This window comes from Ipomoea triloba, chromosome 12 (assembly GCF_003576645.1).
Source record: "Ipomoea triloba cultivar NCNSP0323 chromosome 12, ASM357664v1".
NCBI lineage: Eukaryota > Viridiplantae > Streptophyta > Magnoliopsida > Solanales > Convolvulaceae > Ipomoea > Ipomoea triloba.
In genome coordinates, this window is record NC_044927.1 from 16,939,760 (window position 1) to 16,966,642 (window position 26,883).

At 33.0% G+C, this 26,883-nt stretch overlaps 1 protein-coding gene across 1 annotated transcript; it reads right to left on the minus strand.

Annotated features, from left to right (window-relative positions):
• Positions 1-9,518: 9,518 nt before the first annotated feature.
• On the minus strand, positions 9,519-11,886 carry LOC115998647 (heavy metal-associated isoprenylated plant protein 30-like). Its single transcript, XM_031238270.1, has 3 exons — positions 11,690-11,886; positions 11,271-11,346; positions 9,519-10,049 (listed from the first exon to the last, which is right to left on the minus strand). Exons 1-3 carry the CDS (start codon positions 11,834-11,836, stop codon positions 9,727-9,729), a joined length of 546 nt encoding a protein of 181 aa, XP_031094130.1. The 5' UTR covers positions 11,837-11,886; the 3' UTR covers positions 9,519-9,726.
• Positions 11,887-26,883: the final 14,997 nt, after the last annotated feature.

Consider the following 26,883-nt stretch of genomic DNA (forward strand, 5'->3'; position numbering starts at 1 on the left):
TTTATATATTTTCAAATATATGTTCTTACTCTATATTTTATTAAAATATATTGATTTCATTATTTTATATTTTAATATGTAAACAAACCTATTTAAATTTAAAACTATTTAAATTTTATGAAGATGTCCTTTTTAGTCTTTTTACATTTATTAGCTTATCAAAAAGTTAATTTTACCAAACACTTTTAAGCATAACAGCTAGCTTAATATCTGTTCAGATTTCAGCTTCGAGCTTATAGCTTTTCAGCTTTCAGCTACTTTTCAGCTTTCAGCTACCATTTCAGCTAGGTTTGCCAAACATAGCCTAAGGCTGTGTTTGGCAGAGCTTATTTAGGAGCTTATATCTTATTTTAAACTACTAATAAGCTATAAGCTTTGTTTGGTAATATTCTCAAAATAAGCTAGTAGCTTAAAATAAGAGTTTATTTTGAAACGCTACTTTAGGTAGCTTTTCAAAAATAAGCTACTAGCTTCTTAACTTTTTTCCATCTTTATCCTTATTATTTTATATAAATGACATCATTTATCCCTACCAATTAAAACTCTTTTGGTCTTTTTTCTTCATTATTTATCCCTGGCAATTAAAACTCTTTTGGTCTTTTTTCTTCATTATGTTTTGTTGTAATTTTAATTTGATATTTGTGTTTGAACAATAATTTTTGTATGAACTAATTTTATGAATTATAAACATCTTGTTTTACTTTATATATTTTCAAATATATGTTCTTACTTTATATTTTATTAAATTATATTGATTTCATTATTTTATATTTTAATATGTAAACAAACCTATTTAAATTTAAAATTATTTAACTTTTATGAATATGTCCTTTTTAGTCTTTTTACAGTTATCAACTTATTAAAAAGCTAATTTTACCAAACACTTTTAAGCATAACAGCTAACTTAACAGCTCTTCAGATTTCAGCTTCGAGCTTATAGCTTTTCAGCTTTCAGCTACTTTTCAACTTTCACCTACCGTTTCAGCTATGTTTGCCAAACATAGCCTAAATATTGTACATCGAAATTGGTATTATCCAATCATATTAGTGGATTTTAGCCTAATCCAACCTAAAAAGACTCATGATTTTTTTTTCTTTTTTGGAGTTTTCACGTAAAATGTCTACGCTCACTGTTTCTTTCAATTCGTACTACTCATCTTAGCTATATAAGCTGGCCCGAATTAATTAAAAACAACTAAACTTTGCAGGACGTTTGGTTCTCGCAAAATCTGTTTTGAGCTCGATTCCTTATTTTGTTATGCAGACTACCTTAGTTCCTGTTGGGATTTGCAACGAGATTGACAAAAAAATCAGGAAATTCATGTGGGGAGGTAATGACAACAAAAGGTCTTTAAATCTTGTTGGTTGGGACACGGTAACTAAACCCAAGGAACTTGGAGGTCTGGGCATCCGTAAAACACGCGATATGAACATTGCTTTCATGGCAAAGCTGGGTTGGAGATTATTTGATGAAAAAGATTCAGTCTGGGCGCAGGTTCTAAGATCTAAATACCTGAAAGGAGGGCAAAGCATTGAGGATTTAAAACCTGCCAGGAGTAGCTCTAATGCTTGGAAAGGTATTAATAGAGCAAGGAATATTCTCGTGGAAGAAGTACACAAACACGTGAGAAATGGTATGTCCACGAGGTTTTGGAAGGACAAATGGTTAACTCCTGAACCTCTTGATTGGTATGCATTAGTGGATATTCCAAAAGGTGAACATAATATGATAGTGGCTGACTATTGGAAGGATGGTACGGGCTGGGATGATTTTCTGTTCCAAGGAATTCTACCAGAAGAAGTTTTGGACAAGCTGGAGGCAATGTTGTTAACAACTGATGGTGAAGATAGTGATGATCTAGTGTGGAGGCATTCCTCTAATGGTAAGTTATCTGTCTCATCTGCTTATGCTAATATTCATAATTTTGCAGATATAGATGAACAGTACATTTGGAATAAGATTTGGCAATTCCTTTGGGTGGTGAGGCATGGCATATTGATGTCTAACCAGGAGAGGAAGAGAAGGCTTTATACAACATGACTTATGCCAACGATGCAAGAACCAAACGGAAGATCTCGACCACATTTTCCGACGATGTCCTAAAGCAGTGGCGGTGTGGACCCTTCATGGAGTGGTTTGACATGAACATTTCAGGAAAAGGAGCTTGTGGAGCTGCAGAGGATGGTCAGAACCTATTCGCTATAACCCTTTGGTGGTTGTGGAAATGGAGGAATGAGGATGTCTTCAAGGGTGAGCAGAATAGGATACAGAAGAAAGCAAATTGGATTGAAATGCAGGTTGCTGAAACCCGGGCTGCTTTTGAAAGGGCTAGAGCTCCTGGGAGCAGAGATACCAGGAGGAGTCTTCTTCGATGGTCAAAACCAGAGTCAGGTTGGCTTAAGCTCAACACTGATGGCAGCAGAAACAGAAGGACAGGAATCGCGGGCTGTGGAGGTGTGTTTCGTGATGACAAAGGTAATTGGATTGAAGGTTTCATAGCCAACCTTGGTATATTCTCATCTGAGGAAGCTGAAGCTTGGGCCGTGCTGAAGGGACTCAAGATAGCTTGGGGAAGAGGATTTAGGAAGGTTATGGTGGAGACTGATGCTAACAATATTGTTGAAGCGCTTAATATGCCTAATAGTGGAAGTAACTATCGTGGGTTATTGGCTAATATCATCCAGGATTGCAAACAATGGTTGATGAAGCCCTGGGATATTACTGTGACTCATATTTTTTGGGAACAGAACCGAGTGGCTGACGCCTTGGCTAAACGGGCACTTTCTTATGATCGTGGCCTCTTGATTTTTCATCAGTCTGTGCCTGAGGTTGTTTTGTCCCTTGAGGAGGATGTGCTTGGATTTCCTCAAGGGAGGTTGGTTTCTAGCATGAGCTAATCTGGGTATCCCCCTCCACTGGATGAAAAAAAAAAAAAAAAAAAGAATAATGTTTCACTTGCTCAACCACCCCTATGTACAGTCACTTTTATAATGGTAGTAAATGTTAGTCAGAAATTAGTGATTTTTAGTAGTGTCTTAAATGATAGGAAAATATTACTTAAACTCGCAAATTCTGCTTTCAACGTTTATTTCATCACTCAAATTTTTTATGTAGACTTTTTTCTTTGACCCATCGGAGGAAGATAGTTCATCATTGCTTGTTATATTAGTAAATTAATAAAAATAAAGGAATAAAGAGTAAGGCCCGTTTACTAACGGAAACTATTTTCTGTTTTCTAATTTTTCAATTTTCATTCTCTATTTTGTGTTCACTGTTTTCTGTTTAGAAAACTTGTTTACTAACACTTATTTTTTCAATTTTTTTTTAAAATTAACACTATAAAATTAACACAAGTTTAATTTCAAGTGATTTTTAGACCTTATATTTAAAATATTTTAAAAAATATTTGGTTTAAATAGAATAAATATAGTTTTTGCTTTTAAGTCCAATATATGTAAAATTTTTACATTTGATATCCGAACCAAACTTGTATTACGATATAACATAACTAAAAATATTCGAACCAATAATCAATTGAGTTCAATTAAAATATAAACTTGGTAAAGAGTTCAATTTTTAATTTTGATAATGTCAATAATTTCTAACTTTAAGTATAAGCAAATAAGTTATGTTTAAATAAGTAATGCAAGTAGAAAAGATAGAAGATGGTGATAAGTAAGAGAAGATGATAATGAATGTAATCATAGTAATGAATAAATATGTAAGTAGATAATGGTGAGAATGTGGTTATAGTGACATATAGCCAAATAAATGATAGATGATTCTGTTTTTTTTTTTTTTTAAACTATTTTTAATAGTTTTCCAATTTTCTAGAAAACTGGAAAATTATTTCCTGTTTCCAAAATGGAAAACTATGCTAGTAAATTTTTCAGTTAGTAAACAAGCCCTAAGAGTTTATGTAATAGAACTCTAAATGATATATGGAGGTGTTTGAAAAATGGTTTATCTCCTTGTTTGACCAACTTTAGCTTTTTTGACTGGTCAAATAATTAATGTGAGTATTTGGTAAACAGCATTTCGTCTTAGCTTATTGAGACCAATCAACTGAAAATAAAAAAGTTACTTTAAGTAGTTTATTAATATCAGTTTATTGCATTTTTATTTTAAAAGTTTAATTTGTCCTTAGAGGGCGTTTGGTACTTTCCCATCAATTCAATTTCCGAGAAAATGTTTTCAATGAATATATTTGATAGGAATAACTTTACTTAGAAAATTAATTAGCATGTTTAATGTTACCCTGAAAACATAACAATTAAATTACGTGAAAAATTAATTAACATGTTTGATTCATTTAATTAAACTTTTCCAGGAAAATTTTTAAAATCTATAATATATCCTTGATATATAAAAGATTTTTTTTTAACATTGCAAGTATTACACCAAAAAGGATAAATATGTAATGCGTTAAAAAGTGTGATTTACTTTCCTTGATATCATGAAATGTGATTTCTATTTGACCTAAACTTTCCTAAGTCAAATATTGCACCAAATGTAGGAATAATTTTCCCACAATTTTTTTTTGAAAAAAAAATAAAAATTCCCACAATTTAAATTCCAAGAAAGTTTGAACTTTCCTGGCTACTAAACGCCCTCTTAAAGTGTTGGTTATTGTAGTGTTTACATTTATTCAATTTTTATTTTAATTTACATTTTTAATATCATCAAAATCGCCTAGAGTCTGGCATCTAAATTGACTCTTTGCCTAAGATCATACACACAAGCACACATATATAACAAAATGATAAAAATAAATTATAAAAATACTTTCTGAATTAAATAAATAAAACAATATATTTATGTCATTATATATCATCTTTTATGTATTTAATTAAGAGTAAAAAGCAAATTTACCAAACACATTTTTATAACCAACCAATTAACATAATCAACTATATATTAGCTAAACTAATTAAGTATGAGCTTATTGTCTATGGGACTATGGCAAGCTCCCAAAGGGCGGGGTGTATGTGTCGGTGTGACTCATGAGCTGAGCTGGGGTCCAATGTATAGTAGAGTATAGGGAGAGAGTAGGAAAGAAAATGGACGCATGCAGAAAAACAGAAAGGTGTGGAAGAGCTATAACAGTGACAATGCGACGAAAAGGGGATGGCAGGCAGCAGATCCTAGAAAAGAAACGACCCCCAAATCCGTAATTATTATATGAAAATAGCTTAGAACGCAGTGATGATCCAGGCAGGCCTCTGCCCTGTGGTGTGGCCTGTGGGCTGTGGATTACTTCCTGACAGCAACCCGTCCTACACCCCGCCATTGATTAATTACTGTGACGCTGTACGTAATGCGTTACAGTCATCTGATTAATTGCACAACCTCCCACTCCCACTCCCACTCATACCGCCCTTATATACATTCATTATTAATTATAATTTTACAATTTAATTATACTACATGTACTTATTTCTAGTCTGTTACTTTTACTTTCTAATTTCTAGTCTGTTACTTTTACTTTCTAATATGGTAATTGATGATTAGTTATCTTTATCCTGTGAGTCTCAATGAAAAGGTCCACATCAAAATTTTGTTAAATAGAGTAAAAATTGGGTGTAAGTAATTAAGTAGGTGAAGTATATAATTCTCTTATTTAAAGGTCACTAATTTAATTTTTGTCAATACTTTCTTCGTTCAGTTCGAGTTCAACTCATCACATTAATTTTATCTCAAATCATTTATTGTTGTGGACAACTAAAGTCTTGGAGATCCACTTCAAATAAGAGATGACTCAATTATTCGTTCCAGAGTCAAAAAATTACAAGAGACCATGAATGGAGAAGGCAAATCATTTAAAATTCCGTGGGTCCAATTCCGTGGCAATCAATCAAAAAATTGCAAGTTGGCCTAAAAATAAGTGAGAAAATCATTTAAAGGGGTCTAATTCTATGGCTTGGCTTGGGAGAAGGCAAAAGAAACTGAAATCAAGTCACATAGGCAAATTAAGTCACATTTACTTCCAATTTAATAGTTGTATGTAACTCCTAGTTTAATTTTATTTCTGTTAGAAGCTTAGGAGTGGACTTCTCTTCTTTATTTGAACGTGTAACCTATTTTAAAGGACTAAATCCCTCATTTTTATGGAGATTATTGAATTTGAATCCAGTTGGCATGCTTTGCACCTTTCATGTCATTTCTAGCATTGTATGAGGAAATTCTGATTTATCAAGGATATCACCCTCGTTAGGGCTTCCCAATTGGCCTTATCACCTTTCAACCCAATGTGGTAACTTCCATATTCATCCATACACGTCCTCCATCCATTTTCCAAACACCCAATTCAACTAAAATTCACTAAAAACAATCCCTACACTTCAAGAAATCAATCAAACAAAAATCAGGAAAATAGAGTGTGACTTGTGCTGTGGAGTTCTAGGTCGTTGAAAGTTAGTTTTTAATACATTAATTTTTACTATATTGAAAATTTTAGAGTAAGATGAACCACTGACATAAAGTTACTCCATAATATTTATATTGAAATTTAGTTTTTAATACATTAAATTTTTTTGTATAGAAGGATTATTATTTGGTATACTAATTAAAATTCAGTATACTGAAAATGAACATTTATTTGAAATTTTTATTTCAATGTCAACATTATTAATTTATAGTTTAATATCTCTTATGTGATTTTTAGGTTATTACACAAAAACATACCGTCAAATAATGGACTTAATAAAATATTTTTTCTTTTAAAAAAATAAAATATTTTTTTTAAATACCGGTCACAGTGTCCTACACGTGTTTTAGTGTGGGAATGGCCCTGAAAGGCGAAGCCGGGTTGTTATGCCGTCAACCCAGGTCCACCTTGCACCTGGGTCTACATTCACATAAACTATACTCTACATTCACATACACTATACTCTACATTCACAATTTGTAAACTCCACATTCACACATTACAGGATTATATGTTTAGTAACTATATTACCACTGTTATGCATTCACACATTCAAAACTCTATATTCACAGGTCTTATACTCCACATTCACAACTTGAGAACTCCACATTCACACATTACAGGGCTACAAGTTGCTGGAACTTCTTAACTCTATTACAAATTCACACATGCATAACTCTACATTCACGATTTCTATACTCCATATATCACAATTTGAAACCTACACATTCACACATTTCTGGGCAACTCTACATTCACAAAATCATAAATCTACATTCACGATTTCTATACTCTACATTCACACATTTTTGGACAACTCTATATTCAGCAATACGTTTACTAATTAAAAAGAAAAAAGAAGACAAAAACGACGTAGTTTTGGACCCAAGTCCACCTTGCAAGGTGGACCTGGGTCCACAGCATAATTTGCCTCATAGTAACAAATGGGCCGAAATAAAAGCTACAGCATCCCATTTATGTTTTGTGATGTATATGGATATGGAAGCCCAATTATAAAACGGTCCATAAAAGATTTTATCTTTAGTCTCAACCCAAATAAGAAATATAACACCCATATGGATTATGGACCAATCCTTATATCATCGGTTGTTATGCCATGGACCCAAGGTGGACCCGGGTTTATATTCACAATTTCATAACTCTATGTTCATAATTTTATAATCCCATATTCACAATTTCATAACTCCATGCTCAGAGGTTTATAACTTCATATTTACAATTTCATAATTTTATGTTCAGAATTTCACAGCTCTACGTTCACAATTTCATAACTCTATGTTCACAATTTTATAACTCTATGTTCACAATTCCATAACTCTATGTTCAATAGTATTAAAACTCTATGTTCAACAGTATAATACAAATTTTGAATATATATAACAAAATTGTGAATATAGAGTTCAAAAATTGTGAATATTGAATAATGTAATTTCGTATATTGAGATCTAAAATTGTGAACAGAGTTCTAAAATTTTTAACATAGAGTTCTAGATTTGTGAACATAGACTCAGGTCTACCTTGCAAGGTGAACCCCAGTCCATAGCATAATTTGCCTTATATCATGGATTAGGGTTCACCATGCATTGTGAATGCGTGTCTTATGTTTTGAGTTTTGTGTCATTGTGTTATGAAATTATGTACCTTAAAAGTATAAATTATGTATCTTAAATAAATTAGTAATAGTGTCATATGTTATGAATTTTTGTGTCTTTATATTGTGAAATTTTGTGCATATAAACACAAATTATGTACCGAAATTAGATTTAAAAAATAAGTACATATATAACATGTGTATATGTCTTGTGTTGTGATTTTCTATATCTTGTTTTATAAAATTCTGTACCTTATGAGTATAAATTATGGAGTTAATACCCAATATATTCCTCGACTATAGTGGTTTTACTCAATTTAGTCCTAAGTGACTTTTTGTACTCTATTTAGTCCTCGACTTTAATGGTTTTACCCACTTTAGTTATTTGTTAAGAATTCTGTTTGTTAGGGGTTAATAACAAGGTTAACATGGTAATTTTATTTCTATTTTATTTTATTTTTATCAAATTAATTATTAATTATATATCCTAATTTCTCTCCCTCTTCTCCGTCTTCTTTTATCTCCGATACAATTCCCCCATCCCCCTCACTCTTCTCAGTATTCTGCCGATACAATTATTCCTCCCTTCCTCAAGCCCAATAAACACACAGCAAACTCACCGGAAGCGAATACAAAGCAAACCCACCAGAAGCAAACACACGGCAAAGCACTCCAACGATTGTTGAACCTGTTACCCATTGTTGGCACTGGGAGCAAACGTCGAACTGGAAGCAACACATCATGGGTGATTCAAGATGAAGAATTAGATACAAATGCACGCCAAAATACGGTACCCACAAAAAAATATTGTTAGTAGTTTTTATTTTTTATTTTTTTAATGTGGATTTAACTCATGGGGGATTCAAATATGTTTAAATTATGAAGGTGTTTGTGCATTATATTGGATGCAAATATATATATATATATATATATATATATATATATATATATATAATATATATATATATACATATATATATATATATACATATATATATATACATATATATATATATACATATATATATATATATATACATATATATATATATATATACATATATATATATATATATATATTAAGGAAGTGTATTGTTTGTTTAGAAATTAGCTATCTGTCAATGTGTCTAGCTACGGTATGTTTTTACGGCCAGAGGAAGGGAATGAGAGAACTGTATCAACTATGCAGGAGAGGGAGAGAAATTATGACATATAATTAATAACTAATTTGATAAAAAAAATATATAAATGAAATTACCATGTTAACCTTGTTATTAACACCCAACAAATAAAATTTTTAACAGAGGACTAAAGTGGGTAAAACTATTAAAGTCAAGGACTAAATAGAGTACAAAAAGTCACTTAGGACTAAATTAAGTAAAACCACTATAGTCGAGGACTATATTAGGTATTAACTCATAAATTATGTATCTCATCGTTTTGATTAAGGATTAATAATATTATATGGACCCTAGTCCTGATATAAATTGGCCATATGGACATATACTTTAGATTAATTAAGGTAATAATATATGTAACAGTGGTACATGCATATATATACACATACATACATCTAGCCAGCTGATACAGTTATCGACTTATCGTCACGACATTATACATACATACTTGTATATACATGCATAGATAGATAGATACATAGATAGGGGTATGGAGTTTATTAATTAATTACATGAGGCGGCAAGAGTTGACGTTATCATCGTTGAAGAGGTTGCTAATTTTGTCGTCGCCGCGTTGGGTGGCGAGGAGGATGCCGTGCTTGTCTCCGGTGTTGTAGCCGTGGCGCCAGTAGTTGTAGCTCTTCTTGTACTCGGCGGTCATGTCCTTGAAGTAGTGGTCGGAAGTGGTGAAGTAGAGCGGCGGGTTAGGATACGGCCAGAACTCCGCCCTCTTCCCCGCCCTCCTCACCGCCTTCAGCACCTTATTCCGCTCCACATATCCCAACACCGTCACCTTCTCTAACTCCAGCTCCACGTGAATTGAATCCACCCCTGCATTTAGATACATACGAGACTAAAAATTAACATGTTGATTATTATTGTCCAGTCAAGTAAATGTTTAAGTACTTTTGTTTCCTGTTCAAATCCTTTTACCAAAGAAAAAAAAAAAAGACAATCCGTTATAAATTTGCCAAGGATCTTGTGGTCTAGTGGCATCAAAGCCTTCCCTTTATACGGGAGGTGGTGGGCAATACTGACTCTTGTGCTTCAATAGGTTGAGAAAGTAGTTATGAACAGATAGTGCGTTGTAATAGAGTTAGTAGTATTAAAAAAAAAATAAGATATAAATTTTATTACTGGCTTATTCACAATTTCAATAAGTTTTGGCTTATTCACAATTTCAATAAGTTTAATTAGTCTTTACGTAGTTAAAGAAATAGCAACATTTGGTTTTCAAAAAAAAAAAAAAAGCAAAATTGATTCTTAAAGACTTAACAAAATTTTAATGTCATGAACCAAATTGGTCACTTCCTTGAGAATCTAGAGATCGGACAAAATCTACAAAAGTCATGCATGCCATGGTCATAGTGCCGATGTTATATATACTGAAAAGTTTGTAGTACTGATCAGCATCAATATTTCATGTATATTTTTTTTTTGTCAGATATTATTGGAACAGTTAGCATTAGTATTTGATACATTCAAATATATTTTACATGGTTGTATCCCCGTCAAAATCGTGCCAATCGGAACTATAGAAACAATATTTTTGGTAAAAACTTGTGAAACCGTCTCACGAGTCTTAATCTGTAAGACGGGTCGGGTCAACATAATTTGAGTCATATTTAATGTTATGAGGTGATCTTTGGTTAGTATTATGATCCAAATTATGTTGATCCGACCCGTCTCACGGATTGAGACCCGTGAGACGGTCTCACACAAGTATGACCATATTTTTATAAGGGATGGTTTAGGTAAAAACATGTTTCAAAGTAAAAACTGACAACTGGTCTCATTAATCAATCTAGGTATATAGATCAACAATTGAAAGTTTTGGAAATCAATGGGAAAAAAGACAAGGTACGGTTCGTTTTATAAACATTACAAACTTAAAAATTTGTAATTATCATAAAATTGATCACTTATTTTTTATATTAAAACTTTCTATTACTAACGACTGTGAATGTACGGCTGTGATTAGTTCTCACTTTTTGCGATATGACCCTTACGGAATTCAGTTTAAAGATGAGTTGAAGTAATTTTTTAAGGTACCTCGGAGCTTTTGGATAGCATCTTTGACAACTCTTTCACATCCCGTGCAGCACATCCTGACTTTGAGCTCCACTGTCTGTAAAAAGTGGATCGATGTACATTTAGTTCAAAGATGCGCACCCAATTAGCTAGTTAGGTTTTTCCAAAACAGGGATTATTAAAGTAAACCAAACACTTTTATGTTAATTAATTAACACCTTCCCCTTTGTTCTTATTCTTCCTTTTGTCCCTCCTACTTGCAAACCCACTTCCAACCCCCCTTATTCGCATCAAAAAACATCCTAATCCTATTCCAATTCATCATCTACGTGGTAAATTTGTGTGACTAGATGCACAACCCCGCATTCTGTAACTTTCAAGTTGGAAAATAATCTCAACAGTACTGATACACAGATACGCGGAAGACATGAAAGCGAAACCTGCAGAGAAAGTGGGCGGCTCTTCTTGGGCATGTTGACGTTGGTGTGGTTGATGTTCTTGTGGGTGTCTTGACGATAATGAAAGAAACAGTAATGGGTGACTGCGGAGACGAAAGAGTCGAATAGTCTTTCTAGTACGTTAACCATGTTTGGTGTTCACTATATATATAACGTAGAACGTGTTTGGTGGGCGGGGAGATGGGGATGAGAAGTATTATTAGGCAAGGAAAGAAGGTTTTATTAAGAAGCTAAGATATTTGATATGGTGATGGCTGTGTTGGAAAATATTCCTGGAGGGGGAAAGGCATCTCGTCCTTAGGTTCATATTCCAATATAGTCCCTCGGATCGGAATGTAATACTATATTCCAATCATGCAACAAAGTTGGTTTATTTAGTTCGATTCCCTCAAACATAATAAGACTTGAGCTATCCAATTGACAAACTCTTGCGTGGGGGAATTTTATTATTTTACCTTATCTTATCCTAATTCAGTTCACCGTGTAATAATGTAATTAGCCATATACTCTTTCAAATACAAAAAACAGTACACTTGTAATCCAGCCTATGGTATTTCCAATAGAAAAAGAAGACCACCTAGACTTGAGTATAATTGTACATTTCATTTTGCTATTAAGAGAGAGACAAGAGCAACACCTAGCTTCAAGCACATAGTTATCCTTGTGGAATAATGCCCTTTCTTTGTACATTATTATGATGTACAAAAACTTTAGGGATGACTACTTTTGCGTTTCGAACACCTTTTCACATTGAAATTAAAATATCTCAAAAAAAAACATTTAGGGTCATTTTCATAATTAAAATTAGTTTACAAGTACGTTTTTAAAAAAAAAATGCGTTTCAGGACACGTTGCAAGGCTTTTTTTAAAAATGTGTTTCCCTCAATTGCACTGCTATGATAAAATTCTTAAGATTAAGCGCTTACCACTACGCCAAAAGCTATAACTAGTATCAAATGCACAACTTTATTGTATTTCATTATACTTGTGTAGTAGTCAGTGTCACGTTTCGGTGATAGGATGCTAGGCTTGTCCCTCCAAGCCGCCGCCCAACATATTCCTTAACCCAATCAAACATTAGAATATAATTACTTAATATATTCCTTTCACGAACTAAATAATGGAATCAAATTCCTATTTTATTCTTTGCATATTCCATTCACGATTCCTATTCCATCAAAATTTATTATGTGAACCAAACGTGTCGTATATGTTTTAGTGTTTATACCCTTATATTGTATTAATTAGAACTATAGTAGTAAATACTTCATGTTCATGCATTTTAAAAGAAAAATATTTGCAAAATACACCTATGTTGTAAGGCAAAAACTTGTGTGAGACTGTCTTACCGTGAAACGGGTCGGACCGGGTCGGGTCAAGATGTAGATGTAACACTTATACGCACAAATGTCGTACTTATATGCTCAAATGTAATACTAATCAGGAATCAAAATTTTGTTACTTATAAGGGTAAATGTAATACTTTAAAGGGAAAATACAATACTTTTACATTTCGATTCAAAAGTATTACATTTTTCCTCAAAAAGTATTATATTTTCCCTTATAAGTAAGGAAAACTTGTCAACATTATTTATTATGAAAAATGTAATACTTTTTCTCTTATAAGTAACAAAAATTGTATTCCTGATTAGAATTATATTATTTGAGCATATAAGTATGACATTTGCACATATAAGTGTGACATTTGCATGTTGCTTCGACCCTACCCGACCCGTCTCACGAAAAAGGATCCGTGAGACGGTCTCACACAAGTGTGACCCATATATATATGTTTATAAAGTGTAGAGAAGTAAAAGAAAAAAGAAGGACATAGGATGTAGAGCACAACGTACAATCTATGATCTCGATTTCATTAAGCCTTCATTATCAATTTATACTAATATATACAACCTTTCATATGATTAACATAAACAATGTAATATGATTAACATAAACAATGTAATAAGTAGAAGGCAAATAAAGAGTCTCAAGTTTAATGGCCATCGATCAATAAAGTATTTATAACAACCTATATATATTTTTATATTTTCAAATTTTGTGTCCTATATTTTAAAAAATGTCGCTTCCCTGTATATCATGACTTGTTTCTCGTTTCATGCTTTCAAGCTACTTAGCTTGTTTGTATATCTTGTTTGAAGACTAATTTTAATTTGATGCATGTTGATGGCGATTTGGTAACCAGGCATTCATTTTTGAATACTTATTGCTCTCTTCTAGGATTTTATTTTTGTCACGAAAAGTTTTTTTTTTTTTTTTTTTTGACGACCTTTTATGAGCTTGGGTTGTTTTGAGCTTGGAGGGTTTACCTTGTTTTGTTTATTTAGCTTTTTGGTTGTGGGTTTGTTGTCACTTTCTATGGTGGATCTTGACAAACCTTAATACGTACAAGTCCTAGCAGTTAAGTTGTGTCCTAGATTGGCTTAAACAACCGCCTATAAAGGCACATCAAGTATGTATTAGAGAATAATATAATATTTAAAGTCTTAAACTTTTGGAGCAATATTGACTCTGTCACAATATAGTATCTGTTCATAGCTACTCTCTCAACCTACTGAAGCACAACAGTCGTCTCCACTGAGGCTCGAACCCACTCTCACCTATATGGGAGTGTAAACCGGGTGCTACTAGACCACAAGGTCTTTGGCTAAAGTCTTAAACTTAGTTTAGTATTTTATAACTTTGTGCAGTAATTTCTATAATTACTCTACCTTATACGTCTAGCTTTTTCTACTTTTATAATATAATTGTGTATATATACATCTTCCCCGTTTCATCTTTAACAATATGCTTATAGTTGCCCATCCATTTGCTAAAAACGGAAACTATGCTCTTATTCATTGCTTTAATGTAGGTATCAACAGTGAAGTGGCACCCCAACTTTGTACAAACGCTAGCTAGTAGTAAAAGCTTATCGAGTTCGTTGATAGCTGACTATTTGCTTCAAATAATAAGAACCTTGTGTTTTTGTGTTCTTTACGTTTCTATGTGTTTATTTATGTTTTGGCGACCTACATGTTGAGTGTGTGTGCTTTCTTGGCCTACATGCCATTTGTTTACTCCTTTACGTACTTTTATTTTGTTTTGGTGTGTGTTATGTGTTGAGCGAAGGCTTAGAGGGTTTAGTTGAGTATCCTATCATCCAAATGTGGCGTTGACTCTATACAAGTATAAGAAAATAAGTTGTGTTTTCGCTACTAATTATAGTTTTGGTTTAGTGGTAAGTACATCATAACAATTCGTATCAGAGCATGTCATCATGGGAAAGCATGTATATATGTTGCGTAAGAAGATGAGTAGGGTTTTTTGAGAGAGAAAAATTTAAATTATTCGATGTCTCTTTTTTTTTTTTTTTTTAACAAAAAAAAAAACACAAACCGAATTAAACCATAGAAACGTTCTTACAGAGCAAACCAGACAAACAACGAGGAATAAAAATTTTCAGTGTTGTTAAATCTCCTTCTCATCCAACGTATATATACGAGAGGTGGTCAAAATGCATTAACTCAGGGTATTTAAAATAATATTACCGAGATGTTACCTAGCTACGAGAAGTAAAATCAATTTCTTCACACAAGTCAAGCTTTTCTAGGATTTAATTTGCACCTTCTCTTCTATGCACGGGAGTGCCTCTAAGCTATACAATTCAAATTACCTTTGAAAGACATTGTATATATAGTGGTGCAATAAATTCATCACTTTTTTTTTTTAATATGGGACAAAGGTTACTTACAAGCCTTTCCACATTCATTTTCTACATTGAATGGGTTTGATCGAGAATCAATTTCCCATTCAACCGATATCCATTTTGAGCGTACAATATATTGATTTCTTTGTCTCACTACGAAGAACCCGAATTCACTTTGATCTGACCTAAATCGGGAGTGGACCTCAGATATATTTGTATCACAAAATAACCGCTATTTTTTCAATAAATAAAATCATTGTCTTTTTAATGTTGTCTTTTGTGTATCTATCTTGCATCTAGCTTAATTAGTGAGAATTGAACACATTAAAAATTAGAATTTGTTTGGATAAAATGAAACAAAAGCGCTCATTGTTTGTGAGTTCCCACAGATATATGCAACAGTACGTACGTAGTTTTGTATCAATTCCCCATTTCACAAGAAAATTATTATTTTTATAAGAAATAATATAATAAACAACGACAACCCACCAGGACTCATATATCAATTCAGGATGCCGGGGAATAGCATCTGAGCATATATTATAGTGAAGTAGCATAATGGGATTTAAGGCACTGCGGGCATGCATGTGTAGTGTACGTGGAAAGCATGCAATCAAGTTGAGCCACCCCCCAAATGCTCAACTTAACTCCGACACTACTGAAGAAAAGTGATTGAGGGAATAAATGTGGAGTTATTCTATGGCCTCGTGCATGGGAGGATTAACCAAGTACAATGCGTGTTTTGAAGCCAAAGCAAAACCAATTCAAATATAATATTCCTGAAATCTAATCACCCACTTTTTTCTTCATTCTCATCCATGCATCCACCATCTCTTATTCATTACCTGAATATGTACGCCCAACATCACGTTAGGTTAATCTTAGCTTGCCGTCCTATCTTTCTCTTTCTATGTATATATAAATATCTATATATGCCTCTACGTTTATTTCTTACTTTTCTTAATTTCTACGTACTAGCTGGCTAGCTTGAGAATAAAGACAGCCTTTCAATCGCGTTCTTGTCGTGGTAGCTAGCTAGTACGTCGATCTTGTGCGAATCAAATTAAACTTAATTGGTGCGTTTTAATATGCTCTATCATATATAGCAATTGTAAAAACACTACATATATACGTCTATTACCTAAGCTATATAAGAATCGATTCCGCTATAATATATACTTTCTTTTATTTTTGGTTTACAACTTAAAATCGCCCACCTTTAGTAATTAGTACAATATGTATTTGACTATGGTTCTATTTGGTAAATAGTTGTTAGCTGATTGGTTTAGAGGATATGACTAGTTCATAAGATTAATTGATTGTATAAAGGTACGTGTTTGGTAAATTAACTGTTAGCTGATAGTTGTTTGGTGTAATTTTCTTTTTTTTTTTAAAAAAAAGCTAATTGAAAAATTATTTTAAAAAAAGCTAGTCGACGAGAGGATCGCTCGGCCTTCTAGGTGTGACTCATCAAGCATGTCATATCTCGCGCTTGGGAAGGTGCTTTCCACTATAATTGCTATGGAATCGGGTTCTCACTTCAACAAAAGTAGTGTCGGAATATCGATCTCAAACGAACCGTCATTTACACCCCCTACAATTCCATCTCCGATGTCTACACTTCATTTTAAAAACGAATCAACCATCCGTCTATCTTCCTCTGAAGCTAAGGTCCGTAGTCTCAAGTTCTTCGTGAGCCTCAATACCTTGCAATTCGTCCACATGTATGAAGAATTAATAGTGGCTCTGACAACTATTGGTCTCAGTGCTTTCGAATGATGGGAAGAATCTGTCTAAAATCGCCGCCAATTAAAAACTATTGTCCTTCTACCAAATATCTTTTCAACACTACTAGGTATGGCGAACCTCAATAGATCCCTCATAGTTTTGTCCAAAGTCTCAAAATAGTGTTTGTGTGTCATCGGTGCTTAGTCTCATATTATCAATTTGCTCCTGATTATAAGCGCATCAAGGTCAATGCCTTGCGATATATTGCACGTGGAATCTTCGTTTAAAGAGAGCGGTATAGAAAATTTGGAATGTGCTGTCCTACCTCCCGGCAAGATCAAAGATTTTATTCCACTCAAAGCAATGTTCAGAACAATATCACCGCGGCTTCTTATATTTGCCTATGACGTTCTCCACATGAATGCCTTGTCTGTTCCTCTGTAACCATACACAAAGAATAATCCACCTCCATTAAAATTTATATCATTCATCACAGAGTCGTAGATATTCTTTTGCTCGTCGGTTAATTGTGTTACCAACGATTCATACTCTGTCTTCGACGATTCCTGTTGGTCCTGATAAGTAGAGGAGTGAGTCTTGGAAGGGGGTGAGCCTTCATTAGGGATTTTTTAAAAAACTTTCTCACAAGTTAATATCTTTTCTTGAAGAAGAGAGCAAGAACTTGGTCAGAGTGAAGTTAGCAACGGAAAAGTTCTATAAATATTATTTGTTAGATACAAATAATCTAACCATACAGAATAGTTTACGAGAAACCTGACATCGTAATAGCGGAAGCAGAAGCAGTGTTGATCTCTAGCCACAGTTGATGTGATGCCTCTTGAATGGTAGACCGTTAGCCATATTTGTCTCATACTTGACTCAGAACCCTAGATGGTGTACTGGTGGTTAGGGGTGGGCACTTCGGTTCTGTTTTACCGAACCGAACCAATCCGAACCGAAAGAACCGAACGGTACTTAATATAGAGAAACCAAACGGTTCGGTTTTTTACCGAACCGAACCGAAAGCCGTTCAGTTTTTTTAAATATATATAATAAATAATAATACTTAATATTGATCTGTGATGAGGGGATGATGGATGAACAAGATATTACTTTACAATTTGGATTGCTATGTTAATTTTGTGTTTGAATTGTTTTGTTTTTATGTAATATTTATATTTTAGACTTTGGATTATGCAAATATGTATTGTTTGGCAATGTGTTGTTTAGAAAATTAGTAAATGTTGAAAATTGAACATCCTAAACCGAACCGAAATAATTCCGAACCGAAACCGAACCGTTTCATACCGAACTGAAACCGAACCGAACTTTATTGTAAAACTGAATGGTATCATTTTTTGTAATACCGAAGTACCGTTACCGAAACCGAAACCGAAAAAAACCGAACCGAATCCCGAAGTGCCACCCCTACTGGTGGCTACTGAGCAGTATGAGTACCGTGAACTGTATGTGCTACATAATGCATCTCCTGTATCCCATCAATACAGGTTTATATAGGCACAGAGTCTGGTTGAATAACTACTGCTAGTTATTTAGTCCAACCAAACCACTTAATAAACCTAATTAACTTGCACCACTTAATATAATTAAGGCCCTAATATATCATATATAATATATATATTATTAAGGAAAATCTTATATTCTCCCACTTGGTGCAAGTACTAGCACAACCCTCATCAAAGAACAAAACACACGAATCATAGTGATAAGTCCTCTATTTTACAGAGTAATATCCATTATGGTCACATGCATTTTAATTCTCTAACTTAGGCCCTCATGAACAAACCCAATGTTTATTCTCGGTAATTTAAGGGATGTTTCTCAAAATATATTATGTGCACAACTAAAGAGAAGAAACCATCCAAAATATTTGTACAAAAAGTACAAGCATGCCTAAGTAGAGATCTCTTAATGTTAGCATAATACTAACTGTATTCCATGACTTCTTTATAACTGAACTTGAACACTACCTCTAACAGCTAAGAGCTCAGAGTTGACACGTCTGTCACTCCCACTCATTAAAATAGCCAAAAGATAGTTAAGTCACAGAATCGTTCCAATAACTTAGAGAACAAACAAAAACCTCTCCATAAATTTGGAATCTTAACATACACCATAACTTCCCAAATAATCAAAATATCCACTTTAAGATTAACTAAACATTTATGAGTTTTACTTTTATGTCTCACAAAATTTTTTTTGAGCCTTACATACCAAAATGGCCCAGGATCAATTTTGAAAAAACTAAAACACTCTATTAAATGCTAAAGAATAACAGTGCACCACAAGTTAGATGATTTTGTTCTAATAAATTCCTTAATATTGTTACAACATTTTCATAAATATGTTGCACAACCAAATGTCCAATAATTTGAACTTATGAATTTATATGAACAAATTCAAGATTAATACTTGTGAAATCTTTTGGACTTATTGTTTGACATACAATCTGGTCGTAGCATAAAACCACATACAAATACCCGGAGTATTCCGGGGTTATCGAACCATAGGGAAGTGGGGTATCAAGCACTAGTTACTAATTATATTCGCAAGAAGCTATTCCTACGTTAACAATGGATGATTATCTATGAATATGCAAACAAGATAATTAAAACAAGGCAAACGGGTTTTTGTATTCAAAGAGGTAAAAGCGAGATTTTTGGGAGTTGAAGTGTTTAATCACCTAGTGCCAATCTAAAGTGAAATAATTATTTGGGTTAAACAAGTGTGGAGAATTGCCATCTAAAAGGGAAAGGTTACTCTCGTAACTCAAACCCAAAATACGGTAATTGGAATACTCACTCTCGTGAGCTACTCACAATCTAAAATCTGAACTAAGCAATAAATGGAATACCCACTCTCGTGGGCTATTCACAATTGGAATACTCACTCTCGTGAGCTATTCACAATATATGCCTTAACCAAATTGTCCTCTCTCGAGGTACAATAGTCAAGTGCAATTGCGGGTGCTCTTTGATTCATAGACAAATCTAGCAAGGGTACAAGCAATCATATGCATCTAATTACAAGTATCAATAACATAAATCACAATTGCAACACAAGCAATAAACCCAAATAGATATTTCATTAAAACAAAATAAGAACTAGGCACATAGGTTCATAAACACTTTTATACCCAAAAATCCCAAAAGAAAGTTTAGCCTAACATGGCTAAAATAGATCCAACAAATATTCAATAAAGTTCAAAATAGAAAAGAGAAAGGAAGATATTCTCCCAAATGATGCCTCCAAGCTCTTTTCTTTGATCTCCTTTTCAAAAGTTGTGATGATTTCTTCTTTGGCTTTTGGAGATGATGAAGCTTCTTTTCCTTGTTCTTTTTCCTCTTTTTCTGACAAGAACCAGCAGCCAACTCTAGGGTTTGGAGAGAAATGAAGCATTATATAGTGGGATCCAAATCAGGGACAAAATGGGAATTTCTGCGCTGAATCCGCTGTCCAGATTCTAGGACTTTCGCCGCAGCGAGAATGTTACTGCCCAAAAATTGGGACTCTCGCCATGGCGAGAATGATTCTCGCCGCGGCGAGAGTCCGGTGAACAGTACTCTCGCCATGGCGAGAATAGGCTCGCCGCGGCGAGAATCCGCGGTGAATAGTACTCTGAACTGATTTTTGGCTCTCCAACATTTTTGGTTCCTTTGCATTGGCTTTTTGCTCCAAAATGGTAATAATGCACCACTAAACACATCAAAGACACTCAAACCAAGCATTATACCACTTTAAATAAAATAACAAGGAAATAAACATTGGAGACAACATTTTAACACACAAATAACTATAAAACATACATAAAAACACAATTAAAATAGGTACAAATGAGAGTGTATCACAATCCAATTTGAATTGGGATGTATGAAGACAATAATTAAATCCATAATCTTTAGTGGAGCACCTTAATGATCTTTTTCTAAATGATCACTCACACTGTTCTTTAGCAAAATTAATGATATACACACTCATAATTGATTTGATCAACTAATAAATGAAGATAGAATTCCGCACTATTTGTTGGGCATACTAAATAATCAATATTTGGTTCCAATAAAAGTCCAACTAAATAACGAAGATATAATTTCCACCATAGTTGGACATACTAAAAAACAAAATACACCTTCCAAAACCAAGTTAGAATTTGACTCAAAAGATATATTTTATTCTTGGAATCCAAAAGAAGTATATCATATCACGTAACTTACTATAGTTAGTCCAAAGAACCAAGTAAGCTTTCGTGAAATAATTAATAAAAGTGGCTAAATTTTGGGAAGTAACTGAATACATGTGTTGCCAATGCAAACCATGAAACTTATAATTTATAATTGAACTAAATTTATAAATTCTAAGAAATTGTGATAAAATTATTATCTGGGTTGAGGGATTTATTGACATAAAACCTGCCTGTGGGCTGAAGTTTTAATTCTATTAAATCCAATTAAGAAACCCTTTATGATAATAGTTTATCTCAATTATCAAATAGTCAGAAGAATCTAGAGACATAAAACTTGCCTGTGGGCTAAAATCTTACTCAATTAGATCCAACTAAATTTTTTTTATTTATGATGAAACAATTTATCAAATGAGTTGAAGAATCAAGTGATATAAAACTTGCCTGTGGGCTAAAGTTTTAATTCAATAAGAATCCTTACAACCATTATGATAAAAAAAAAACTTTAAAAAATCAGATTCCTTTTCTTAAGCTCGTGGGCAATTCAAGAAATATGATCCAAAGTTTACATCATAAAATTAAACTTCATGATAGAATTGGAAATTATTTACAAATAACTATAGAGTAAATAAATTGATTTATTTCTATCATCACTGTAAAACTACTAAATTACATTCCGATACATAATTGTCTGTGGCTAAATTATGATCGTAGTCTAGTATTTCATCCTAATTAATTATAAAAATATAACGAAATTGCCTGTGGGCTAAATTCCATCATATTACATACAATTAATCACAACTTATATGTCTAAAACTTTATGTGATCAAGATAAACCGCTTAATATATAATTTTAATATGATTAAGGATGTTGTGGCTACTCCCCAACCAAATTAAAAATTATAAGATCACTAGACATAAATCCTTGTGTAATCTTTATGTGATCAAGATAAAGATATATATAATTTAATCTGATTTAAGGATGTTGTGGCTACTCCCCAACCAAATTAAAATTATAATATTAAAACGTAATAACCTTAGGTAGTTGTATATCTTGTGGCTATGCATTAATTAACCAAGATTGAAAAACTTAAGAGACTTCAGTAAATTAAAGATGCTATGGCTATTCTCAAATGAACTGAAATCAAATCACATTGTAAGGAATAATTAAAACTTTGACAAATTATACCAAATCATGATGGGAAATTCCAAATGTATATACCCCAGGAAACAAAACCCCACTAAAGACCAACTCTTTAGATAATATCAATTGAGCAAATTACCATTTTGGTCCACTGACTATAGGGGTCCTATTAATTCTAGTCCACGACTTTCAAAAGTGTTAATTACATACCATGACTTTTCAATTTGTATCAATTTTGGACACTCCGGTGAAATTTCCGGCCAAATGTCGCCGGATTCTCTTAATCCCTCTGATCTGGCTTAATTCAAGGGGCAAAAATGTACTTTCCACTATCCAAAATAACCCAACCCAAACCATTAATCTCAAACCCGGTTTTTCTTGACCACTTCATCATCCTCACTCCGTGAAGCAGAAAATCCATACTGCTCCTTTAAGTTTCAAATAGGCACTTAAATATAATTTCGACATATCAATGGAACCTACAATAGCATTCATCCAGCTTCCTATCTATTAACTTCAATTGAACTCCTGTGTTCATTAGGCCTAGAGAACTTGTAATAAAAATCCCCCCCAGCCCACCAAAAAGGGCATTTCATTTCCCCTTTTACTCAAAACACATAATAAAAGCATCCAATTAGGTTTTTGAGAAACTAACTTTACAATGACACCAATAATAGCAACAGAATACCTTCCCAAAACCTAGGAAGCCGGTGATAATAGTAGCCGGAATCCGATTATCGAGAGGAATCTTGGTCACAACATCAGAATCTTCACTTTGAGGGGTGGAAGTGGTGGCGGCAGAGGCAGTGAACCTCCGGGAGAAAAGACTCGATTTGGCGGAGTAACTGAGCGTAGCAGCAGATATAATTCCTGAACGAAGTAAGGATGATGAAGTGGTCAAGAAAAACCGGGTTTGGGATTAATGGTTTGGGTTGGGTTATTTTGGATAGTGAAAAGTACATTTTTGCCCCTTGATACAAATTGAAAAGTCATGGTATACAATTAACACTTTTGAAAGTCGTGGACTAGAATTAATAGGATCCCTATAGTCAGTGGACTAAAATGGCAATTTGCTCACACAAACAATTCAATTTAGATGTTTTATCATTTTTGAATCTTTTTCAATACATGTTTCTAGTGAAATTTGAACCCTACACTATCACCCCTCGTTATGACCTTTTAAATCAGACAACAAACTATGTTAAGCTTCGAAGGTCTTTTTTTTTTTTTTTTTTTTTTTTTTTTCTTTCTTTCTTTGATACATCAGCCAGACAGCCAGCCATTAAAGCTTTGACTTTAGATTACGTAGTCTACCACGTGAAGTAGATTTACGATGCTTTAATTTTACTTTTTGAGATATTTAATTATTGAGGTATTTATTACGGAGTACTATTTATGCATATTCATATTCATACCATCATAATATCATATACCAAATACGGAGTATTAAATATGTAAATATATAATACTCTTTAGAATCGTTTTTAATAAAGTTTTTGTGCTCTAAAATTTCTATATTACTTGGAATAGAGTTATTTTAGGGTACAAGTCACTTAAATAATAATAAATTAGAATTTTGTTCATATTACCCTAATATCAATTAATTAATATTTTATTATTTTATTTAATATTATGACCAAATTAAAGCACCTTACTGGCTTACTTAAATACCCTATTATGATTAACACCTTATTTATGAAAAAAAAAATCCCACCCATTATTTTCATATTTTGTGAGTTATAACTGCGAATTAGCCAACTTTATTACAAGATATATCAACAAATGACACATTAAATAGGTAGTAGTAAATTAGGCATAAAATATTTGATGTAATTAGTATCAAGATATATTTAATCTCTTCTTAGAGTTGAAATAAAACAAATTCTACTTTAAGTTCTCGACTATGGTAGGATTGCCACATTTAGTCATACTCATTTAATTTTGTCACATTACATAATTGATTTTCATTTCTTTTGTCACAATTAGTCATCCTTTTGAATTTTATCATTCCATCATTTAATAAATATGGCTAACATGTAATTTTATAATTCAATTAAAATTGTTTACAAGAGAGAGAGAGAAATTGCATGTTGGGACAAGATGTTTGAATTATAAAATAGCAAAAACTTGTGTGAGACATGTCGGGCCGAGCCGGGTTAAGAGAAAATGTAATATTTATCATGGTTGGAAAAATCGCTAAGCGCTCCCTAGGCGCTCGGGGAGCGCCTAGGACGCCTAGCCGGGGATTAATCGGCGCCTAGGCGTCCGTGTATTTTTTTTTTTAAATTTTGTTTAAGTATTTTTAATTTTTTAAAGACTAATAATTATAAATCATATAATACTTTAATAGTTAATACTAAAATATTAAATATTAACCTAAAAAATATCTAAAGTTTGTACAATTTAGGATTATTTCGCTCAAAACGATGTTGTTTTTAGTGAAATAACCCATTAAAAAAAATGAACAATAGTTAATCGACCGACTAGAAGGCCTAGTCGGTCTAGTCGACGCCTAGGCGGTCAGCGCCTAAGCGGCCTAGGCGGTGCTTTGGCGGCCTAGGCGGTCGCCTAGCCGGCCAGCCGCCTAGACCACCATTTAATGTGATACGCTAGGCGGTCGACCAGCGCCTAGCGCCTAGGCGGGGATTAATAGGCGCCTAGGCGGGATTTTTGCAACACTGATATTTATACGCACAAATTTATTACTAATTAGGAATAAAGTGTTTATTACTTATATGGAAAAATGTAATACTTTTACAGCCCGTTTGGTTCGCTGGAAAATATTTGGAGGAAATGGAATTCAAATTCCATGGAAAACAAATTACCAGGAAAATAGATTCCATTATTTGGTTGGTGGAAAAGAAATTACTAGGAATATGAATTCCATTGTTTGGTTGGATTTGGAATGGTAAGGAATCATGAATATGAAGACCAATATGCCCTTAACAATTAATAGTGATAATAAATTATATTATTTTGATGAGGGTAAAGTTGTCCATGCTCAATACTTTCTTCCCAAACTCTAAGGAAAACAAAATACCAACTCCTAGCAAAGAAATTGTTTTCCTCCACTTTTGGGAACTCAAGTTCCATTGGAAAACATTTTCCATCCAACCAAACAATGGAAAAACACATTTTCCTTCACTTCATGGAAAATCTTTTCCATGGAATGTAATAATTCTACATTTTGACTTAAAAAGTATTACTCCGTACTTTTTTCCTCAAAAATATTATATTTTTCTTTATATGTAACAAACATTTGTCATTACTTATTAGGAAAAATGTAATACTTTTGATGAAAATTATAATACTTTATATCAAAATGTGAAAGTATTACATTTTTTCTCACAAGTATTACAGTTTTCCTTATAAGTAACAAACATTTTATTAGTATTACATTTGAGCATATAAGTATGGCATTTACATGTTAAAATGTGATTAGAGCGACTGAAATGGTAGACTAATCCAACAATAAAAATTTCAACTAAAGAGCCGTAAGAGTTCAGTAAAAACAATATAATTGAGACAATTGCTTGACTCTCCTAGCTAGACAAAGCCTTAATGTGAAAATTGAATGTTCAAAAATAAAAATTAATAATTTTTTTTTTAGAATAAAATTAATACAATTGAAAATATAGCACTTAGAATGATCCATCATTTTCATAAGAGATGAACTATTTCAACAGCAACATTATGAAATGAGGAATTGCATATGTTTAGTGGGTATTTCATTTCATTTGTTGAAGATAGGAGAGAGCCTATCTCCACAGATTTTGAAAGCTATCTTTTTAGTTCACACAACTGGCACTAAATTTCTATTGGATTGCACCAACTTGCATTGAATCTTCGTCGTATTGCATTGCTTTTTATGGAGTTTTTCCCCAAATATTTATTTTTTTGGCAAGACGGATTTATTTCTCCAATCAATTCAACATTATGTTAATTAGCTAAGAATTTTTTATTTTTATTTTTTGAAATTTTCTACATAACTATGTACTGTGGAGTTTGAAACCATAAAAGCAAATCGTTTAATTATAAAAGTTGATAATATTAAAATCTTTTTAATTTACGCTCATAAGTCCTATGAATTATTTGTTTAAATAAACTAAAAACACGTTGTTCAATTACGTACTTATCAATCATCAATATGTCTCAATAACCTTTTTGACATTGTTGGGTGATAAAGTCTTTGATGAATATATTTGTGTTAAGGGTCACGGAGCAGACCCAAGACAAGGACTCGACTTAAGGCAGAGAAAAGAAGACTCAATTACAATCTTAGGGTCTACCATGGTGAGCTAACAAAATTTGGGGAAGTTAGGTTAGCGAGAGAAGCCATGGTTAGCCGAGGCATAGTCAATAGAGCCTGTTATAACTGTGCACTCCGTGCAGGAAGC

Bases quoted from the DNA above. Each gene is read 5' to 3' on its own strand.
- LOC115998647 (XM_031238270.1), bottom strand. From the start codon at position 11,836: ATGGTTAACGTACTAGAAAGACTATTCGACTCTTTCGTCTCCGCAGTC. The intron at 11,347-11,689 runs GTTTCGCTTTCA...CACTTTTTACAG, and splicing joins GCCGCCCACTTTCTCTGCAG to ACAGTGGAGCTCAAAGTCAG. The intron at 10,050-11,270 runs GTACCTTAAAAA...ATCTAAATGCAG, and splicing joins TGCTATCCAAAAGCTCCGAG to GGGTGGATTCAATTCACGTG.